The sequence below is a fragment of the Garra rufa genome, chromosome 11 (assembly GCF_049309525.1).
Source record: "Garra rufa chromosome 11, GarRuf1.0, whole genome shotgun sequence".
NCBI lineage: Eukaryota > Metazoa > Chordata > Actinopteri > Cypriniformes > Cyprinidae > Garra > Garra rufa.
Genome location: NC_133371.1, coordinates 19,519,304 through 19,541,031, shown reverse-complemented (window position 1 = coordinate 19,541,031; position 21,728 = coordinate 19,519,304). Strand labels below are relative to the sequence as shown.

The 21,728-nt window shown below is 36.8% G+C and overlaps 1 protein-coding gene across 2 annotated transcripts; it reads right to left on the bottom strand.

The window, feature by feature from the left end:
* Positions 1 to 231: 231 nt before the first annotated feature.
* On the bottom strand, positions 232 to 21,484 carry LOC141346084 (uncharacterized). Of its 2 annotated transcripts, none has more exons than XM_073850997.1 (13): positions 17,134 to 21,484; positions 16,902 to 17,039; positions 16,711 to 16,827; positions 16,164 to 16,586; positions 15,684 to 15,777; positions 15,257 to 15,589; positions 6,145 to 6,325; positions 4,270 to 4,397; positions 4,091 to 4,177; positions 1,675 to 1,735; positions 1,377 to 1,425; positions 1,102 to 1,186; positions 232 to 992 (listed from the first exon to the last, which is right to left on the bottom strand). In XM_073850997.1, the coding sequence occupies exons 4-11, from the start codon at positions 16,202 to 16,204 to the stop codon at positions 1,418 to 1,420; spliced, it is 933 nt and encodes a 310-aa protein (XP_073707098.1). In that variant the 5' UTR covers positions 16,205 to 16,586; positions 16,711 to 16,827; positions 16,902 to 17,039; positions 17,134 to 21,484; the 3' UTR covers positions 232 to 992; positions 1,102 to 1,186; positions 1,377 to 1,417. The 2 variants fall into 2 exon arrangements, with proteins under 2 accessions (XP_073707098.1, XP_073707099.1); XM_073850998.1 differs by having other exon boundaries at positions 16,711 to 16,815.
* Between the last annotated feature and the right edge of the window lie 244 nt (positions 21,485 to 21,728).

The window sequence follows — 21,728 nt, the reverse complement described above, 5'->3', positions numbered from 1 at the left end:
TAGAACCCATAAGCAAAAATCATCTTCAGCCAATGAGGTCAAATTATTTTTGTTTTAATTGTCTTGTGAATTTAACTTGTACACAATTTTGTCTTGTTGGGCCAATTAATTGAAACCACTTAAATTTAAACAACCAGAAATATTTTAACTGAACAACGTAATTGTCTTTTAAACCAGCTTTTAATTACTGATATTTCTGCCAAAATTTACTTCCAAATCAAATACTCAATGTGAATGTCTCAAATCTTTGTTTATTCAGTGTCCAAATTGAAACAAAAAACAGCAATTACCGATCAGTGCTGACCTACAAGTAAGGTTGAAGGCAGGTTGACAATTTTTTAGTCAAATAAAGAAAAAGTATACAAAAGAAATAGAGGAGAAACAATATTGCTATTGCATGCAATTAAATAAAATGTAAATCAACCACTTTTAATGCAGATTTGGCAATTACTGCACTCAAGGGAAAAAAACACCAATTTATGCTTAGTGTTGAGCTACTAAAGTCGAGACAAAAACCAACCACCATCCGAAAAAATTAAAAGGATTAGCAATACTGATATTGCATGTAACCAAATTAAATGACTATACAATAGAAAAAAAAAATAATAATAATAAAAAAAAAAGTTTTAAGACAATTTCTGCTCAGTGTTGAGCTACAACAAAATAGAACAAGGTCAACTTAGTCCAACATCTTGTAGGGTTTGCACTTTTGGTGAAAGTCTGTGTTCATCCAGGTTGAAGAACACTTTCTGGATTACCTCGAATGTAGATTTGAGTTCTTGTGGGTAGCTAAGGTTCACGGCGTAAATGAGTCTGAATAGCATGGCCACTGCTACAGCTGCATTCCTCAAAGAGCTGAGAACCTCAGTCCCTTCAATCACAACACCAACATCTACAGGTTGGTCCATTAGGTCATGTCCTTCATGTCGAACAATGTAGATCCCAATTACTGTCTGCTTCATCGCTTCTTTGACACTCAACCAATCGCAATCCTGTGCAAAATAAACAAAATATGCAGCATTTGTATGACAACTAATCTTTAAGAACACAGTACAGGTAATATATGAAAGTGAAGTAGTTGGAAGAGAAGCATTTGCTTACAGCATACTCCTTGAACAGCTGTACATGGTCTTAATTCAAGTATGCACACAATGCTTTGAGGATCCCTTCTCTTCAAACATTGATGCTGTTAACGTAAAAATAAAAATAAAAATACAAATATACATATTTGCATGTATTATATATAAACGGTATACATGACTTTAAGGCTATTCCGTGTTTGGAAAGCACATGGGCAACTCGCATAACAACATGGATAGTGCTGATTTCTGCCATAATGACCATGGCATAGCTTATAATGTTTTGTCAATTTGTACCTGCTAGACTCTCATGCTCCACACTCCTTAAAAAGCCACATTCAGATAACTGGAAGAAAACCAAGAACAACAATCAATTAGGAAATTGTAAAACCTCAGGTATCAAAATGTATCAGTATGTAAAATCTGATTTTGATTATACTATTATACATTTACATACTGGATTCCAAAACATGTAATGTCCAAGCACCCATTAATAAAACACGTTCCTCTATTTCATGAAAGTAATAAAAGGTGTTTAAAAATATCCATGAATTAATTAAACTTAAATAACATTAATTAGCCTAATACTACTTACCCAATTGGAAAAAAAGAAAACAGAGAGCCAAGGATGATTTGTTATGATGCTCTTGTAAAACCTGTGAAATGAAAACAAAAAAGAATTAGCATGATATCAATTTTCAATTTAAATTGAAAGTTATGTTATTTTTTTAATGCATCAGAATGAAATGCATTTTCAAATAGATTCGGATGGTTTAGTTCTGCTACTGAAATCACTTTTCATCTCACTGTAAATTATAAATGAATCTTTCACTTTAAAAATCTGTCATCATACGTTCTATCAGTCTTCTCTCCATACTCCGATTGTAAAGTGAAACGTTATGTAGCCTACTGTAAATTAGGGCTGCAGGATAATCATCGTGCGATATGCCACATTGAGCCGCATTTACAACGCAGAGCCATTGTTCACTGATGGAATTTACTGCGCGTTATACGTCGTACAATGATTATTCTGCAGCCCTAATTATACTGTAACAGAATACCGTTAGCAAACCATGTCCCGTTAGTGACTCCATAGAACACGTAGACAGATCTAAGCAAATACCACTTTAGTGTCTCAATATGCACATGAATGCAGGCATTTAAAGGAATTTTTCATTGCATATACATGTGAACCGAGTCCGTTTTAAATATAAAAATAAAGAGTCAAATATCTGCTTAAATACAACACTAGTACTGTTTTGAACAGTTTTTAATAACTATCAGCACAATATAGACAAGGATAGTAAAAGATTTTTTGACTTAGGCCCTACCGATTTCACACAACTCCACCACATTAATGGCGTCAGCTGAAGCAGTCACCGGAAGTTCCTGCCTTCTGAGCATGCGAAGAAAAAGTACTTGACTCAGCTCAATTCCTTTTTGTAGTTTCAGCAAAAATTAATTGAGCTAATTTAATTTCCCCTGGATTTAGTTTAGATTGATTTGAAATAACTGTGTATTTCCCTTAAACTTATTCATTTTATTTGTTTTAATATACTCTATTTATTTTAATCAAACAACACAAAGATTTCATTTTTTTGAGTGCACCAGTAATGAGAGCAAGTGTGCCACGTACAGGTTGCTCAGCAAATAGTACAGCAACCCCAACAGTTTCTAATATTTTCAAGTCCCTTATTAAGGGTTTCAGTATTTCATCAATCCCATATAACATCTTGGGCATGGAACAAAGATACCAAATGGATGTTCATGAGGGTAGAATTCACCTTTGGAGCAAGATTTCTAAGAATGAAGTCCAGGCAGCCAATTTTAAGAATTCCCTTTTTAGACACAAGAGGATTTGCACATTCAAACTCATCATAATATTATTGAATCTGAAGAGCAAACTTACTAGTTGTGAGTAAAAATAAAGGATGACTTTTAAAGTAGCTACCATCGCAGAAGTCTTTATATATGTCTGAGTACATGTTTGCATCATCTCACATATGTTTTCATTTCTGAAAATGAATTGGAGTGTTTTCAAAATTGGAATATATATGAATTTATCATTAACAGGAACTTGTTCATAAGTTCCAGTTTTGTTATTTCGTCTGGTGTCATGCCTAACACCGAGGCGCAGTTCAACTGGGTCTACTACTCCCCATTTGTCTCTGAAGTACTTCTTCCATTTGGTATCTGAGTTCAATTGGCTAAAAGGGTTGTCCAAACTTTTAAAAAACTCTTCTATGCCTGGTCTTGATGGATTGTTACCTGGAAGTAAGTTTAAAACACCGTCCTTAATATTGGCCTGCAAATCCTCCACAAATTCTTCCAAATTTTCAATTGTGGAAAGTACTACAGTATTTGGTACACCACTTCCTAAAAGCTTTGCTATAATGGACGCACACATGTCTTTCTTGTAAGTAGATACTGAAGGGACTGCTTCAACATTTTGGCACTGAGATGAAGTAGAGGGTATTTCATCATTTAAGGAATGAGAATTTTGTTCTTCATTGTCATAACTGGAAGAGGTCTCATTAGGGTCACATCTGTCACCAATTGAAGAATGGATCTTAATGAGATGTCTCCTAAATCCAGAATAACTAGAGAACTGCAAGCAACAACCTGCTTGGCCACATTTCAGTCTTAGATTTTTCCCAGTATACAGTCCATGAATTAGTTCTGAATTCATGAATTAGGTGTCTGAACAAAAGCAAAGCTGAACCAAAGGATGACTTGCAGAGGAAACAACTTAACATTTTGGTTGAATAAGACACTTAGTGCTTGTTCAACAGCTTTGCTTTTGGCTCTTTGACTTTTGGAGTTTCCTCAGTTGTACCTATGTCGATATTGTACACAGTTGTCTGTAGAAATGTGTACAGACTGGACAGAGCATCATCATACTTCACACTGAAAACAAAATGAGACTTAAACAGCTCGTCAAAAGCACCCAGTGATGTACATGACTGACAAGGCAGAACCTTTCTGTCCAAGAGAATGTAAAAGGTGGAAACCTGTGCTTTTGAAGTCCCTGAGGCAAACAGATATGGCTGAGGGTTTCCTTCAGTGGTCAGGAGATGATCATCAAGGCTTTGGCATGACTGAAATACAAAAAATGTTCCTTTTAAATAATTTCTTTAAAATTAGGCATTAAGTACAAAATTCGGAATAGATTAGTGTTGTCTTAACAAACCTTATGAAATTTGACCAGATGCTCTGTTGCCTCTCCAACACTGATCTTCTTGGGCCGCTTTCTTCCAGCTGGTTGTGGAGTAAGAAGGTGCAGCAGGACAAATAGAGAAGCCATGTCACTGTCCCATTCTGGAGACACAAAATAACAGTAGTAATTTCGAACCAGTCCATTTATGGCATCATTAAGTTACCCTGTGTATTGTTTATCATAATATCTTACAACAACAAACTATTAGTGTTGTAGTTATTATAGTTGTGTGATGGAGAGCAAACAAAATTTTTAAGTTTCATATTGTATATTTTACACGCATCATGTATTTTTTATTTAAATAGTTATGGACAGCATTTACAAAGCATGAATTTACTGATGAACTTTCGTAATAGAGCATATTTTAAAGTGCCCCTATTATGCCATTTTAAAGGTAGTTAATATTGTTGTAATAGTCTCTTAAAACAGGTTTACATGTATGCAAGTTCAAAAAACACTTTAGTTTTCTCCAAAATTAGATTTATTTTTACCCCGTTTCTAAATGATTCGTAAACGACTCGTGTGAAGCAGTTCGAAGAATCAGTCTCTCTAAACCCCTCCTTTCCGTGAGCCCTCACTGCTGTGATTGGTCAGATGGTGCAGTCCTTTTGGATTGGTCTACCGCTACAGCGCAAAACGAAACGCCCATTGGCATAACTGAATGACAGCTGCGGAGACCTGTTAATGCATAGAAAAGATAGCCTCGATTTTACCCTATCAATTCGAGCCGGAGTCTGACGATGAAACGGTTGAAGTGTCACATCGACAAGAAACTGTTTTGCAAGCACGACCGGAGCAGGACGTTTCTCAGTGGGTGTCATATGTTAACTGTGGACAGTGTTTGCAATTTGCTTTTGTAAGCGAACCGGGCACACCTCTACGTTGTGAACGTCAACACTGTACAATCCATAACACTGCGTTAAGCCATCGTTTATCATTATCATTACTTAAACTAATAAGGCAGACAGACAGTCAAGCTGCATCAATCACAAGACTTTTTAGACTACATTGCACTCACAGCTGAACAACAGAACTACAGAAACGCAAGTTAGCCGGTTACCAAGACATGTGCGGGGTTGTTACACACCATAACGTACACAAAGACGTATTTTGAACGATCGCTAGAAAATACAATTATTAATCATACTTACAGGTAGAAGTTCAGAGGAGCAAGCCGGTCCAAATAAACTGGGCACTGATCCATTTTTTAAAACCAAGCGTTTGGTGAATCTCGCGTTGTAACGTTACTCCCCAAGATTAGAAAAGCAGTCATCAGTAAAATGACGCGAACACAACACAAGATTGGCATTGGACTGCTGAGGTGTTGTTGAAAAAATTAATGTTAACCACTGATAGTTTCATCTTTTGGAAGGGCATATAAAACAAATTCACTCTCACAGGCTGTCATCTTGACATGATGTAATCCACGTGAAAATGGTAGGCCTGCTGTTTGTGGGCGGGCAAGTTGTTCGCGAAATTGAACGTGGGCGGACATTACGCAAATGTGTAGCTCGTGACGTGTGGCCGTTACAGAAAAAAGATTCGAATTGCTGACGACTCGTTTAGGCGAATGTGAGCCGACTCTTTTTTTTGATAGACAAAAACTTTATTTATAGTGCACTGTCGGCGTCACAACTTTGCAGATAGTTTATGTTCACATACAGCTACATGACACACTACATGAAATATCATATTTGAAAAGGCATAATAGGGGCACTTTAAGAAATAACTGTGTGTTGTATTGTTTAGAATTTTGTGGATAAATGCTTTTTATAAATAATTTAAAAGATTTAACCAGAAGATTCATTGTTTCAAGTAAAAGCAATACGATTTTGATGATGACTGTACCTGGATCATCAGTTGTGTCAGATGCTTCATTTAGTACAGCCTTCAGATGCTGTTTTAGGAGAACAGTCTCTTTAAGGTTTTTGGCCTCCTGGATGACTTTTTCCTTAAAACTGGTGTTCCATTTTTCCAAGAACCGTGAAGCAACCTCTGTTCCAAACATCAGTGAGAAGTCTTGCAAAATCTAATTAAAAATAAAGGACAACCATTAAGACTGAAGGAGTGGAAGTCGGAAGACATCATGGCCTTTTAACAAATTAATGTCCTTATTAATTTTTACACATTTTTAGTAGATGATCTAGTTCATAAATCAGTGTTTAACTCTAATATTATTTGTTGTTTGATATTAGTAGTGGCTAGAAAGATGCCTCATAGAAAAATCACAGGATGTTAGATTAAATTGTGTGCCAAATGTGTTGTTTGTTGTCTGTTGAAGTTCTCTTTTCTCAGGGACCGAGATCACACCTCAGGAGGTCAGGATGACCCTCCTGATTGCGTGAGCAACTGTGACCAAGACATCTGTGATTTGGGACATCTATGACATATGTTCTTGATATCCCTTAGACTTGTATTAGTGAAATCCTGTTGATTTGATTCCATTTTTCCAAGAGGCTAACTGTTAGGTGTGCGTGTATCAAGCCACATTGATAAAGAGTCTTGCCTGGCTAGGCAACCTTGAAGATAGATAAGGTCTCTATGTGTGAATTTGTGTGTGTGTGTGTCAGCCTCTGTCTTTAATATCAGGCGTGACGGTGGAAAGACCATCCTGAGGACGTTCTTGCCATTTGTTGATGTTGCGGGTCATAAACGGGCTTCTGGAGACAGCCTGTTGTGTCTGACCTCTGATCTTTGTCGCCTGTGTAATCACTTGTTGATAGCTTTGATTTTGTCTACCATATGTGGAAAATTTTACAGTTATCTAAGTTTTTGACCAATCAGGATCTTCCTAACCTATGCATTGACGTAATTAGCAACCTCCGTTAGAGTATAATTACTACGAACTCCATCGAGAGTGTTGAAGCTGACTTCTGCTGATGAAACTGCAAACTATTTTCTTCAGTAAACATGACTTCGACTGATTGAATCTTTGACTCCTGGTTTTTGTTCATCATATCTGGTCCTTGTGTTTTTACTATAAAATTCCCCTTACAGTAATGGTGGAGGATGCGCGAGCAGATTGTACTTTGGTGATATCCCTGATCAATCAACAAGGTAGGAATATTTGTAAAATTATTTCTGGTTAGGGATTGTCTGTGGTGGAAGGGGTGGGAGAAGGGAGAGTAATATAGAGACTCACTCAGACGTGAGTGGGTGACACCAGACTTAGTTGAATTTAGTTGGATTGGTAAACTGTTAAATTTGGTTGAATTGGTAAACTGGTGTCGTGGATTTGAGGTGACACCAGACTTAGGTGAACTGGGTGAATTAGTAAACTGGTGTCATGAATTGAGGTACACCTGTAACATTAAGTTACAAATGGTTTGGTATGGTGTACAAGTGCACACCTGTGATATTAATAGTAGACTTAGATTGAGAGGTGTGTAGTAGAAGTAGGTGCATTCTATTGGGGGATAAAAAGCACAGTCCAGTTGGGACAAAACGCATTCTCTATTTTGGTGGCACTAAAGAGCCGTAAAGGCCAGATAGTGCATTCTGTGGAGCCGTAGAGATGAGATGTGCAGTCTGCAGTCTGTGCAGTCTGTTTTAAGTATATGAAATACTGAGAGAATGTAAGACGCTAGAGAGGGGTTCTAGTCGTAAATCGCTCAACCAACTCTCCATTCCTACCACCACAGACAGGGGTACCCCGAGCTTTAGAGATCAGGTCAGATCAGTTGGTTAGGGAACAGAGTAACCAAAAAGTAGTGTTAAAAACAGAAATAGTAATACAATAGATGTGCACATCCATATATATATAGTTAGGTTACATAGTTAAGTTAGGGAAAGAACTGGTTGATCTGGGATGTATCAGGAACAACCCCGAAAGAGCTAAAATTGTTGTTTATATGTTCCTAATTGGAATGGACCTATATGGAAATTCTGGAATACACTTTGCAGTTTCATCTCGCAGAAGTCAAGTGGAATTGGTAAGATCGCCACCTCAATCTCTTGCTGCTATCATTTCTTTTGGTTTTTGGTTTGTGATAGAAATATGGCTGATAAATTAGGTAACTTGCTTAATCATTATAGAAATAATGAAATAGAAGAGAACAGATGCTGTAAACAGCTCTGCTATGAAGCTCAAACCTTAGGGATATTCTCAGCACAAGTTAAATGGTCAGTCTGGGCTTTGATTCTGATTGGGAAATTAAAACAACAACTTGATTGGCTACATACAAAGAAAGAACCAGATACAATGTATGTGCCTATTTTTAGAGGTGTAGTGTTGCTAAAAAATAATCCCAGAATTAATTGAGTAATGATTTAATATAATTCTTTGTACATAGAAGATTTTAAATGACAAAGAATGAAATCATAAATCTGTTTTAGTCCCTATATACAGTAGTTGTTGTAAGCTCTGACAATGTATTGAACTGAATTCTGGGTTGGTAAAAACACTGTCTAGACACACAGTTAGGCATTAGCATTTTGGAAAAACTTTGAAGCTTATGTTTTGCTTTCAGAAGATAAGATTGCATTTGACTGCAGTGAAACAGTTTGCTTATCTTGCGCTGTGTGGCTGAAGCTGTAAAAGTAACAGAGTCTTGTCCTGAGTTGAAATTAGTAATAACTGATGTTTGGACAAAAGACTAAATTTATTGTGGAATAGAAAATTTCAGCCACTCAGCATCACAGCCATATGCCAATGTTTAGTGAAAAATTATGTTTGTATAGAAGCTGGTAATATTGTAAACAAGTAACATAAACGGGGGTTTAAAGTTAATTTTAAAGAAGTTTAGATAGCATGAGGAAACACATCTGGGTCAGATAACCCCTGACAGATTTAAAGTACCATTGTCGAATTTACAAAGCCATAGGCAGAGCTTTGGAAAAACTTAGCCTTTGAGTTGCAAAGTAAGTAAAAAAAAAAAAAAAAAGACAATAAGAAAGATGTTTATTTGAAAGTGCGTGTCATTTATATATATATATATATAAATTTAAGCTGGGCTATAGTAAAAGATATCACATTGAAATTATAGATTAATGGCATGCATTGCTATCAGTCCTGAATCCCTCAGAGTTCTTTCTCTCTCTCATTCAAAGTCAGCTAAATGCTGTAATCTTAGCTTGTGTCATAAATGATAATAAGCTATTAATAGTACAGCACCATGTCTCAATGAAAATCATAGAGACAGAGAAGTTAAAGGACATGCTATAGGGAGTTCAAAAATTCTACATTTTAAATTTTATGCAGTCAGAGAGCAATTAGTTGTTAAATGATTTAGAATCTATAGAATTTTGAACAATAGAAGTGATGATTTGAAATAGTTAAACACTTGCATTGTAACTTGTATTGCAGCCAATAACTTGTTTGTCTTATTTTTAGTCTCCACCATCATACAGGGCCTGATGGCTCTGGCTATACAGAAGTAGCAGAGCATTACACTGAGTGGATGGGTTTTATATTTTAATTGAGAGTAATATTAGCACGATGATTTGAAGATGTCTAATTGATTTTAGTGATAAAATATTGCTTTGATTAACATGTCTCAATGTTTTAGTACTACTAGGTGGTCTCAATGGCTCGCATGGTTCTTGAGTGCTCCTTTCCTAAGCTGCAGAAAATACCAGATTCTGGAAGAAAACTGTCGAGGATGTCCAAATGGAAAGAGCGGTTACCAGTGTGAATGAGGTGATTTCTCAATGACGGGTAAGATCCTCTTTTGGCCAAGCGGAGGGCAACCTAAGGCAGGGGGTCACCGCCACTGGGCACCTGCCCGAGAAGGGAGGTGTTATATTTGAGATGGTAACGGAGTTGAGCGGATGCTGAATAGGCCTAAAGCATCGTTAAAGAGGGGATCTGTAAGAAATTACAGCCATCTGCCTCAAAAATGTGAGCTCCTCCAGACCTGATCACCAGCAACCGCATTGCTTGATTGTGACAAGCATCTACAACCTGATGCAAACATGCCAGGGCATCACACCTTGAGGAAAAGGAGCTTATTTATTAAGAGTTAACGGCAATGGGCTTTCAAGAACCATCTGAGACCATGTGATGTCAACCATTATTTCTAGTAAGACATAACAAAATGTCAGGATGAAGTTGGTTGCTTTACTGACAAGAGCTGCATGACATTTTGGATTCAGCATTATGATAAATTCCTGAATCAATGAGGCTAAGATGATAATAAACTAATATGTCTATATCAGTTTTTACTCTTGCAGGTCCTTAGACATGGCATAGGATAATTACAAGACATGGTGGTGGCTAAAGATGAAGACTGCTTTTGCTGATTGAAGGGATAGTCTGGATAATGAAGGTTAAGTAAATTAAGCATTTAAAGTAAACAATTTAAAGATAAAAAATGCTGCTAGCATACTTGATTTTAAATAATCTAAATTGAGATTTGAAATAGAAGCTTTAACACTTTTAGCTTTGGTAAGTGAAGTGTTGTATTGTAATGAATTTAGTATGATAGTCAAAGTTAATGTCTGGTAAAGCTGTCAAATGATAATTTGCACAGCAGGAGAGAGAGAGACTGCTTGAGTGGAGGCAAGGATGGAACTCTGCCTCTCTTATCAGCCTGCTAAATAAGTTCAACCAAAACAAAGCCATGACAAGCATTGAGACTGGAAAAGAGGCAAGGTAAAAACTATATAAAACTGGCAGGGAAAAATATTAAGTTTAAATCCTTCAGATTTAACACCAAAATCGTAACCTCACATATGAACTGTTTGTTGTTGATTTGGGGAACGATTATGTTGCTTTTGTGTGTATATTGTGCCCATAACCTCTGGAATGAGGGTTTTATCGTTACCGTTGGGTTAAATGAAATGGGAAACTTTACGGAAGTTGATAATTCTTAGTGAATATGATGAAAAGAGGACACAGAACATGGACGAGCTTTATATAGATTGGTTATTTGGCTTGGTCTGTTATGAGTAATAACTACTTATTTTGTACTTTATAATGCTGATTTGAATCACTCTGGTTCAATATGTTTCAGAGTGTTTAGGTAAATGGAATTTGTGAAATTGCCATCCATAATGGGGTAAAAACCCATGTCTAAATTTAACTAAGGGTCTAAATTAAAATACAGCTAACTGTTTGGTATCTGAATGATAAAATGTAAATGTTTTAGACTTGATGGCAAAGAAACAGTGACACATTGGCCAAGTCACTAACCCGATTATCCAGAGAGCACCCTCATGTTATAGTAAGAAAGGCTGGTGGGCAAACAAAGGAAATTAATACATTTTAAGTGTAATATGGGTTAAAGGCAAACACAGCTGTGTCTGTCTGTGTCTCAAGGCTGAGGTGATGTAATAGTTTGGATTGGTTTATGTAGAACAGAGACAATTTAACAAAACATTTTGAATCTGCTGGATAACCTGCTGATGGAGGAATTTGGTGACAAGTAGTTTTAATTAATGTTATGAACAACAAATTGTTATAGGAACTTTGGAACCGTTTATGAACACTTGTCAAGTCAAACCAAACTAATATTATAATAACACTGGCAGGGCCTGTTGATAATGTGCACTGTTTTAAAACAGCTTTAGAAACTGAGGAAAGAATATTTTCCAGTTTACATCTGAGCAATAGATTTGTTTATGGTTACAGAATTGTGAAATCTGTCAGTTCTAGTTTTAGAAATTAATGATAATGATCACTGCCAAATGACAAATATGAACGAAGGCTTTTTAAGACGTTGATCAGGTAGCTTGACCTGTAACCATTTTTAACTGATAAAACAATGAGAACCAAATTGCCTTTAAACAAAGCCCTGAGAATTTGCTGAAAGTCCTGAATTATATGATGTAATCGGAGTACAGTAATATGGTATGATAATTGAGAAGATTGAAATTACAATAATTAGGCATTTGGGTATCACTGAGTAATTTAAAGTTATACACATTGATGTCATTTGGACTAAATTTAATAAAAGGGCTGTTAAGTAACAATTATGAACTATTCTAGTTTAAGTGGAATAATGATTATGTTTTCTTTTTTCTATTTTTAACAATGGCTTAATTTGGGTCTTATGTTCGGTTTGTTTATTTTAGACTGCCATTATTTTGGACCCCAAAATGTTTCATGATAGGGAATGAATGAGTGGATTTACAATCCCTCTTCTTGCACTATGTATTATAAATAATAGTTTGTAAAAAAGATCAGGCCCTTCCTAACAGAGCATGCTGCACAACTCCTCGTCCAGGCCCTGGTCATTTCTAGGCTAGACTACTGCAATGCTCTTTTAGCTGGTCTTCCAGCATGTACAATCAGGCCTCTACAAATGATTCAGAATGCAGCAGCACGGCTGGTCTTCAATGAGCCCAAAAAGGCCCATGTCACACCGCTCTTCATATCTCTGCACTGGCTACCGGTTACGGCTCGCATCAAATTCAAGACACTGATGCTGGCATATAGGACAGCCACCGGTTCTTCTCCTGCCTACCTCCATCCACTACTACAAATCTACACTCCCTCCAGAAGTCTGAGATCCTCTAATGAAAGATGCCTCACTGTACCACCACAGAGAGGCATGAAATCACTTTGCAGAACATTCTCCCTCAACGTTCCTGTCTGGTGGAATGATCTTCCCACCCCTATCCGGAATGCAGACTCCTTAACAGCCTTCAAAGCGTCTGCTGAAAACCCATCTTTTTCGACACTATTTGACTCAATAAGAAAAAAAAAAAAAAAAAATTCTTGATCTTCCCTTTCTTTCCAGCATTCATCTAACAATGCCTGAGATATATGGTATTTTTGAGCACTTCCTATGTTGAACTGCCTCCTTAGGATGAATCACTTGTTGTATTCCCAATTGTAAGTCGCTTTGGATAAAAGCGTCTGCTAAATGAATAAATGTAAATGTAAATGTAAATGTAAAAAAGGATATCTATCCTAAGATAAGCAATATCTATATTTCGTATATGTGTGGTGAGGGTATGACCCATGTTGAGAATGCAGTAACAGTGATTATTAATTTAGCCTGGCTTCCAGGAAATAAATATGTACTTTTCTTGTAATCAGTTAATTTTCAGATATTACCAAATTAACTAAGAGGCATTATATTTGTATAAGACAGGTAAAGACAATTGTGTCTAAGGTAATGACAGCCAACAATGCACTAAGTGCTCTGTAGGACTTTTAGTTCCAGTGTAGTTATTAAAGGGAAAAGATATTCAGTTGTGCTCACAGGGGTTGTGAGAAGCAGCAGACCAATTAAAGAATTGTTTCCATTGAAGAAGTATAATACTTGGAGTTGAAAAAAAAAGGTGCAGTATGCTTTTGGCCAATAGTTGGGATTGATTTTAGTATGTTTATATATAAGGATGTTTGTAAATCATCATTTGTTAAGGCTGACTATACGTGGGCAAATTTTGTAGATGTTTTGTCGCAGATACCAAGTCCATTACTAGAACGGAACAACTACATGACCATCTTAAAGGTAACTGCTTTAGCGCCACTTCGATGGTCTATAATGTCACTGCTAGGTGCATTTAAATAGGTTTCATTTGTGTTTAGAAATTATTGCTAGCAGAAAAACTATGATGAAGAGAGCACCAAGTTAACTTGAATGTTACATTTACAGTTGGAACGTTTTTACGGACGTGACAGATTTGGTAGAGGAGTTTGTGGAAGTGTTAAAGTATGCTTTGTACGCGCTTGGAGAATATCTAGGACTAGTTGTCTTAATTATTTGGATGATGGTTCGTTGTTGTTTCTTGTACGTATTTAAATATGTCGGCAGGACTTTGAATCTTATGGAAGGAGAGATGTGCCTGCTGAAGCTGTCAAACAGCTTACATCAACGATTGACCAAAGACAACGTCAACGCCCTGTTGTGAGTGGAAGGTGGGAGAGCCCCTGCCATGGGGACCGGAATTTTAGTTTCCGTCATGTCCATGATGGGGTGAAGAGACGATTGTGACCTGCCAGGGGAACATGAGTCACCCTTCCGCCTTCCGTAGTGACCTCACCTAGTAGACCGGACGTGGAGTATTGGGCTCCACATTGGTCTAAAACGGGGGACTGAAGGAGTGGAAGTCGGAAGACATCATGGCCTTTTTACAAATTAATATCCTTATTAATTTTTACACATTTTTAGTAGATGATCTAGTTCATAAATCAGTGTTTAACTCTAATATTATTTGTTGTTTGATATTAGTAGTGGCTAGAAAGATGCCTCATGTGTTTTCTGTCTGTTGAAGTTCTCTTTTCTCAGGGACTGAGATCACACCTCAGGAGGTCAGGATGACCCTCCTGATTACGTGAGCAACTGTGACCAAGACATCTGTGATTTGGGACATCTATGACATATGTTCTTGATATCCCTTAGACTTGTATTAGTGAAATCCTGTTGATTTGATTCCATTTTTCCAAGAGGCTAACTGTTAGGTGTGCGTGTATCAAGCCACATTGATAAAGAGTCTTGCCTGGCTAGGCAACCTTGAAGATAGATAAGGTCTCCATGTGTGAATTTGTGTGTGTGTGTCAGCCTCTGTCTTTAATATCAGGCGTGACGGCGGAAAGACCATCCTGAGGAGGTTCTTGCCATTTGTTGATGTTGCGGGTCATAAACGGGCTTCTGGAGACAGCCTGTTGTGTCTGACCTCTGATCTTTGTCGCCTGTGTAATCACTTGTTGATAGCTTTGATTTTGTCTACCATATGTGGAAAATTTTACTGTTATCTAAGTTTTTGACCAATCAGGATCTTCCTAACCTATGCATTGACGTAATTAGCAACCTCTGTTAGAGTATAATTACTGGTGTTTTGAACATGTACGCAGAGCGGCCTACGAACTCCATCGAGAGTGTTGAAGCTGACTTTTGCTGATGAAACTGCAAACTATTTTCTTCAGTAAACATGACTTTGATTGATTGAATCTTTGACTCCTGGTTTTTGTTCATCATATCTGGTCCTTGTGTTTTTACTGTAAAATTCCCCTTACAAGACATATAATGTAACATAATGTTTTAAATAAAATGTTGTATTTAATATTTACCAGTCCTTTGACATCCAAGAAACGAGGAAACATTTGTAGTACATCAGCTGAGCGCTGCGTGTCATGGAGAATCTGCTGACGGTAGTGGAAAGTTTCTCTCATCTTCTGGAACACTATGTCACGGTCAGTTGTGTGGTTCAGGAGAGACACAGCTTCCATACATTCATCTCCCATTCGCTGATCATTTATAGTTTCAATCGTTCTTGATAATGTGGGACCTCCTTTTAGCTCCACTCTGCTCTGTGATGTAGAAGGGGTTCTGGATTTACGTTGTACGGTCTTTATACGCCACTCAAGAAAGCCTTTGTTGCTCTGAATGTCATAGAAATGTTCCTGGGAGAAAGCGGTATCTTATCTTAGAGAAAATAATACAACTGCAGTGACTCAAGAGCATATAAGATGTTTATGGTTTGGTAGGCAAACTTACATATCCTTTTTTAGAGTATGGGTCTTTCAAAGATGGAAACCGAGACACAATCCCAAGGGCATGGAACTCCTTTGTTGCTTTACTCACAGCTCTCCTTCAAAGATGAAAACATATTTGTCCTAAAGGAGCAGTTCACTTCCAGAACAAAAATTTACAGATAACGTACTCAGCCAACTGTCATCAAAGATGTCTGTATCTTTTTCTTCAGTTGAAAAAAAAATTGTTTTGTAAAGAAAACATTTCAGGAATTTTCTCCATATAGTGGACTTCAATGGTACCCGTGAAACTGCATTTCGGAAGTTCAAACTCGCGAGTACCATTGAAGTCTATTATATGGAGATAATTCCTGAAATGTTTTGATGACAAGAGTGTGTAAATTCTCTGTAAATTTTTGTTCTGGAAGTGAACTATTCCTTTAAGATTCAAGAATTAAAAAAAAAAAAGAATAAGAAAAAGTCATGTCTTCTTGAAGCTTCTTACCCTTCTTTTTCATGCATGTGAGCTACAATTATGTTCACCATTAACCGCCTTGTAGAATCTTTCAAACTCCCACTGCTGGCTTTGAAGTTAGAATTTGCTCCACATTCTAAAACAAAGAAAACATTAGAAAAATTACAACAATTTGGACTTGTTTTTTAAACAAAAACATTAATCCTAATTCAATAACCATTGAATACTTTCAAAATGCATTTCTTTTCCAACAGTAGTCTGCAGCATAAGATATATTTATATGAAAGTAAAAAAAAAAAAAAAAAAAGACATTTCTTGCATTGACACTGTCCGTTAAAAGTTGAATCATTTGAGATCCAGAATCACTGCTGCTTTAACTTGAGACAGACAATGTATCTGTCAGACTTGGGGAAGAGGGCACTTCAACAACCCCTGGCTGCAGGACAGTCAAATCTGAAGATCACAAAAACAACACAGCATAAGGCATATTTAATCTAAGTGCTGCTTCAGAAACTTATTAACCAAGGTAGATATTTCCAGGGTCAGACAAAATCACATTAGATATAACTCTGCTTACCACAAGTAGTAAGTGTAACATATTCTGTCTGATTTGAAGAGGCACCAAACTCTGTCAGGTCTGAGAATTCATCAGAGTTCTTGTTTGTTTCAGCAAATGGAAGTTCTGAAATGCACACTGTTTGTCAAGAGTGAAGTCACAAACTCTTAAAATATATTTAAAACAAAACAAATGTTCTTTTAATGTCCTACCATCATCAGTGTGGATGATTCAGTGTGGATTTCTTTGGTTGTTGCAAGTTCTGGAAAGACATCCTCACCCATCCTCTATGCCCTGATCATCTGTGACTTTCAATGTTGTATTCTCAGGTATCAGAAACTTCTGCTGGACTACACCATAATGCCGACATGTTATTTACAAATAACATGTTATTTACAAAATTACTGTTACTTACTCTTTATTAATACTACATTTAAAACTCACCTGCACTGAGAAAATCTGAGAAACAGACTTCTTCCAGTTTTACATACTACTTCTTCCCTCCACGTTGCACTTTGATCAACATTGTGACCTGAAATTAAAGAGAAAAAAAAATAAGATAACTAATGTTAATGTGATTGAGAATGCAATATATGTATGTGTGTAAGCTGAAAAATCTCATTGGTCATATAGTCATATGATTTATTTATCATAGCTGTTACAATTCAAAAATTACAGGCCTACTTTCACCACTTAAGATGTCATTAGGGTAGTGTAACTAAACTGCGTAGCGTCTGTAAAACATTATCTTACAGACATAAGGCTGTATTGCCCCTTACGAAAATTAACCATGGTTTTATTATAGTTAAAGTGTAGTAACCATGTTTTGTCGTACTGATTACCATTTGTAAAATCACAGTTTTACTACAAATACCATGGTTAAACTATGGTTAAAATACCAAAACCATGGTTAATTTGTAGTTACTTTTTGGTTTTATTAGTAGTAAATCCATGGTTAATTTTCTAAAGGGGCTGGATAAAAGACGCTAACATTACCTCATCAGAATTATATGGAAAATAAACAGAAGGTTTCTTGAGCGGATTCACTTCTTCAGTTTGACGGCAAAACATTACCTTTTCAGAAACATGGTGAAAATAAAGACGGTTAGCTAATGTTAGCTCGTTCACATCGACCAAACAGCCACGTTTCGAGGAGTTAACTTAAGTTCAACACAGTCATTGACGTTACACTGTACATAACGTAACAACTACGACCAAATGTGTTTCTCTCATTTTGAAATAGTTATATATGTATACAAATAGGCTTTTACCTACCTCACGACGACGTTCATAACTCCATCAGTCATGGCGCACTTTCTAAACATTTAACTCCAGATATGGTGTAAAACGCGCTCCTGAACACCAGTGAATGAACTCCAAAATACAACACAGCCAGGGAGTTTCCCATAACACAAACTGTAGTCAGAGATAAAAAATAAACTCCAAAAATCTAACCCTTTCACACCTTTTTGCTTAACTCCTAATTTTTCAACTCCAGAAATTTGCTGTGTGGGCACAGTCATAGAAAATGTCTGTCAGAGTGATTTGGTACCTCTTTGTGATGGCACCACAAGACATTGTTCAAATTTCTGGACATGTGATACCGCATAAGTTTGAACAAGCAAGTTTAGGTATATTGGGTGCAGTGCCAGTTGCCAGGTAAACATCAGTACCTTGAATTTGATGTGAGCGGCTATTGCTAGCCACTGCAACCTGATGAAGAGAGGGGTAACGTGAGTTTTTTTCGGCTCAATAAAGACAACTCTTGCTGCAGCATTCTGGATCAGTTGCAGAGGTTTGATAGTACATGCCAAGAGAGCATTACAATAGTCCAGTCTGGATAGAACAAGTGCTTGGACAAGGAGTTGTGCAGCTTGCTCCGACAGGAAGGGTCTAATCTTCCTAATGTTGTATAAGGCAAATCTGCAGGACCAGGCTATTGTAGCTGTAAGAACTGATGAAAGAGTGGAAAAGGGGGACAGAGAAGAGAAGAGAAAGTTTTGAAAAGTGTGCGAGAGTAGTGGTAGTATGTTGTTTTAGCAGTGGAGACATTTGCAGAGAAGGGAGCAAGGAGAGACTGATACACACCAAGGTCAGTAGCGTTTTTTGATTTGCGCCATTTCCTCTGTGCAGCGAGAGGGAGAGAGTGAGCATAGTTTACAGTGAAAAGTGACCTGCGGAGTGTGTGCTGAGTTAGTGTAATGTTAGAAGTGATGAGAAAGTGGTCTGAGGTGTGCAGTGGAGTGACTAAAGTGTTGTCAGTGGAGCAATAGCGTGTGTAGATGAGGTCCAGTTGTTAAACCGATTTGTGAGTGGCCATAGTAGACACTCGCTTGAGGTCAAATGAAGTGAGAAGCGTGTTAAAGTCAGCAGCCTGGGGCATTTTCTGGGTGTATGTTGAAGTCACCAAGCAGTTCCAGAGGAATACCATCCTCAGGAAACTTTGATAGTAAAACATCCAACTCCTCCAAGAAGTTACCCAGTTGACCTGGGGGACGGTAAACAACTACCAAGCGGATTTTAACAGGGTGGGTAATAGTAACTGCATGTGATTCAAATGAACTGGTATCTCTAAGAGATAACAGATCGAATAAGATCTAAGAAGATCGAATTTCCATTCATTTGAGATGAGGAGACCGGTACCTTCGCCCCTCCCAATCATGGGACAAGTGTTGGAAAAAGTGAAATTAGTGAACAGGGTTGCAGGAGTGGCATTGTCTTTAGGTTTGATCCAGGTCTCAGTTAGGGCCATGAGGTTGAGACCAGAATGAGTAGCAATAGAAGAAATAAAATTTTGTTTTGTTTACAGCAGACTGGCAGTTCCAGAGACCAATTGAAATGGAGAGTAAAGTAGTAGAGGACAGAGTGACAGGCCGTAAATTATTAGGATTGGCCTGCCTCCCACATACAGTGTGTGCTTTTCAAGTATTAGTAGTAATAATAGAGATTTGGAAGCACATCATGAGTACAATTGACTGAACAGGTAGATGAGAACAAGCTTTACAAAAAATAAAGAAAGTGTAGAAAAACAATACTTAAGAGTCTTGTTGGTGTTCTTGCTTGGTGGAGTCGTTGGTTGAGTCAGCTGGCCATGCCTTACTACTTAGCAAACTGAAACTGTTAAGTCCCGTGATACGCACGAGAACAAACGTGACTTGAGAACACCTTTACCATGGTCAAACAGTATGCAAAACAATGTTTCCTAGCAACTACAACTGCTTTGAAATCTAATGAGTAAGCAAGATAAAACACTTACAAACTGCTGTCCTCTTCTGCTGCTCGACTGCATTAGGACTCCACCCATTAAAATTACATTATTTTATTGCCACTCCTTTAAATTTGGTTTAATTTGTACTTAAATTGATACAGGTGATCGTTCGACAGCCACATAGATCTGGCCAAACAGAAATTTAGATTTTTGATTCTTTTCAAAGTTACAGCAACACAGCAATGTAATGTCAACACAAAATAAGATACTTCTTTATTAAATGCTTTAATTAAAAAAAAAAAAAAAACAATTTTTTTTTTTTTAAATTTGCTTTGGTTGAAGAAAAAAAAAACACCACATAGACAGAATGATCCTTAAGTTAGATGGAAAGATTGTATTTCTGAAAGCTTCTTCAGAGGTTATTAGTATCCTTGAGAAAAAAAAAATAGACAAAAACAGGGTCTGGTATTAATCAGACACTGAATCGGAAATAAAACAGTTTTTAATTACCTCAAGATCACCAATTCTGTCTTTAATTAGTATCCATTTACATAATTTGAATATTTTACATACCCTTGGCTTTGTACATCAGTTCCATTTGGGTGTTATGCATCAGCATGTCTGTTTGATATCTTATAATATTCAACACTACAATATCATTGATAGGGTTTTGAAAATCTGACCTGTTGTACTCGAAGCGGTCATGTTTATCTATAGAAATGAAATAATTTCTCAAAATGATCAACCTTTAACATAGTGTACCTCACCCTCAGACAGAATATACCCAACCCCTTACCCAAGCATGAAACCTTAAAGTAAACATTTAATTTTGCCATTACTAAAAAAAGAATGACTAAAATTACTAAAACAATTCTGATAATTTAATTTAAGCCCTTTTTGACTAATGTTTCCTGCTGACTCTCACAGTGTACTAAATGTGGTAGGTGGCAGGTGTGGTAGGAAATTGATCAGTCAGTCCCATTCCTCCTCGTCTCTGTCATGGTTATCTTCCCACTGAGGTTCACGAAACTGGATGTTAGCCAACATGTCCCTCATGGCCACCATAAGTCTATTCACTTCCTGGTTCAATTCACGCCCAGCACGAGCAACTTCTTGTCCATCTTCAGGCCTCTGAACATGGAAGAAAAAAATAAATAAATAAAAAATCTTTCACAGATGCAAATTATGCTTTGTTGTCTTATGATGTATGGCATATGAAATACTGTGGATTGTTTCTCTTCACTTTCCTGTCTGTTCTAGTTTTTGTGCCAGCCATCAGTTAGACACTAATCAATCAGCACACCTGTTCACCCTTTAGTTTGTTATATTGTGTATTTAAGTATTTCTGTTTTCACTGTTTATTTGTCCGGTATTGTTTGTCTCACATGCTTTGATTACTTGTGAGAGGTTATTAATAAATAACCTCCTTGTTATCATCTTTATCTGACTTCTATTATAACTGTAACAGTTAAGTTATTATTTATAAACTGGATTTCAATTTAAGGGCTGTAGCTTACTGTTACCTACTATCCTACTATCCTGCTAAAAAGCTTACATGCTCACTGATTCAATTTTTTTCTTTTATTCTTTTTGTGTAAACTGACACACTCACAATATACTTTTAAACTTTATTTCTCTATTTATTTATCTGTCTTTCACAAAGGGTTTCTGCAGATACGAACAGGTGAAATTTAAGACTTTTTAAGACCTTTTTAATACCACCTTATATGAAATTTAAGACCTAAACCTGTAATTGAAATACACATTATATTACATGCATATATGTAATATTTAATTTGTTCAATGTAAAAAGTAAACAAAATTTCATGGC

Coding starts and splice junctions, on each gene's coding strand:
- LOC141346084 (XM_073850997.1), bottom strand. CDS start 16,204: ATGGTGAACATAATTGTAGCTCACATGCATGAAAAAGAAGG. Junction 15,778..16,163: donor CACATGCATGAAAAAGAAGG/GTAAGAAGCTTC, acceptor TCATCTTTGAAG/GAGAGCTGTGAGTAAAGCAA. Junction 1,736..4,090: donor CAGGGACTTCAAAAGCACAG/GTTTCCACCTTT, acceptor TTCATTTCACAG/GTTTTACAAGAGCATCATAA.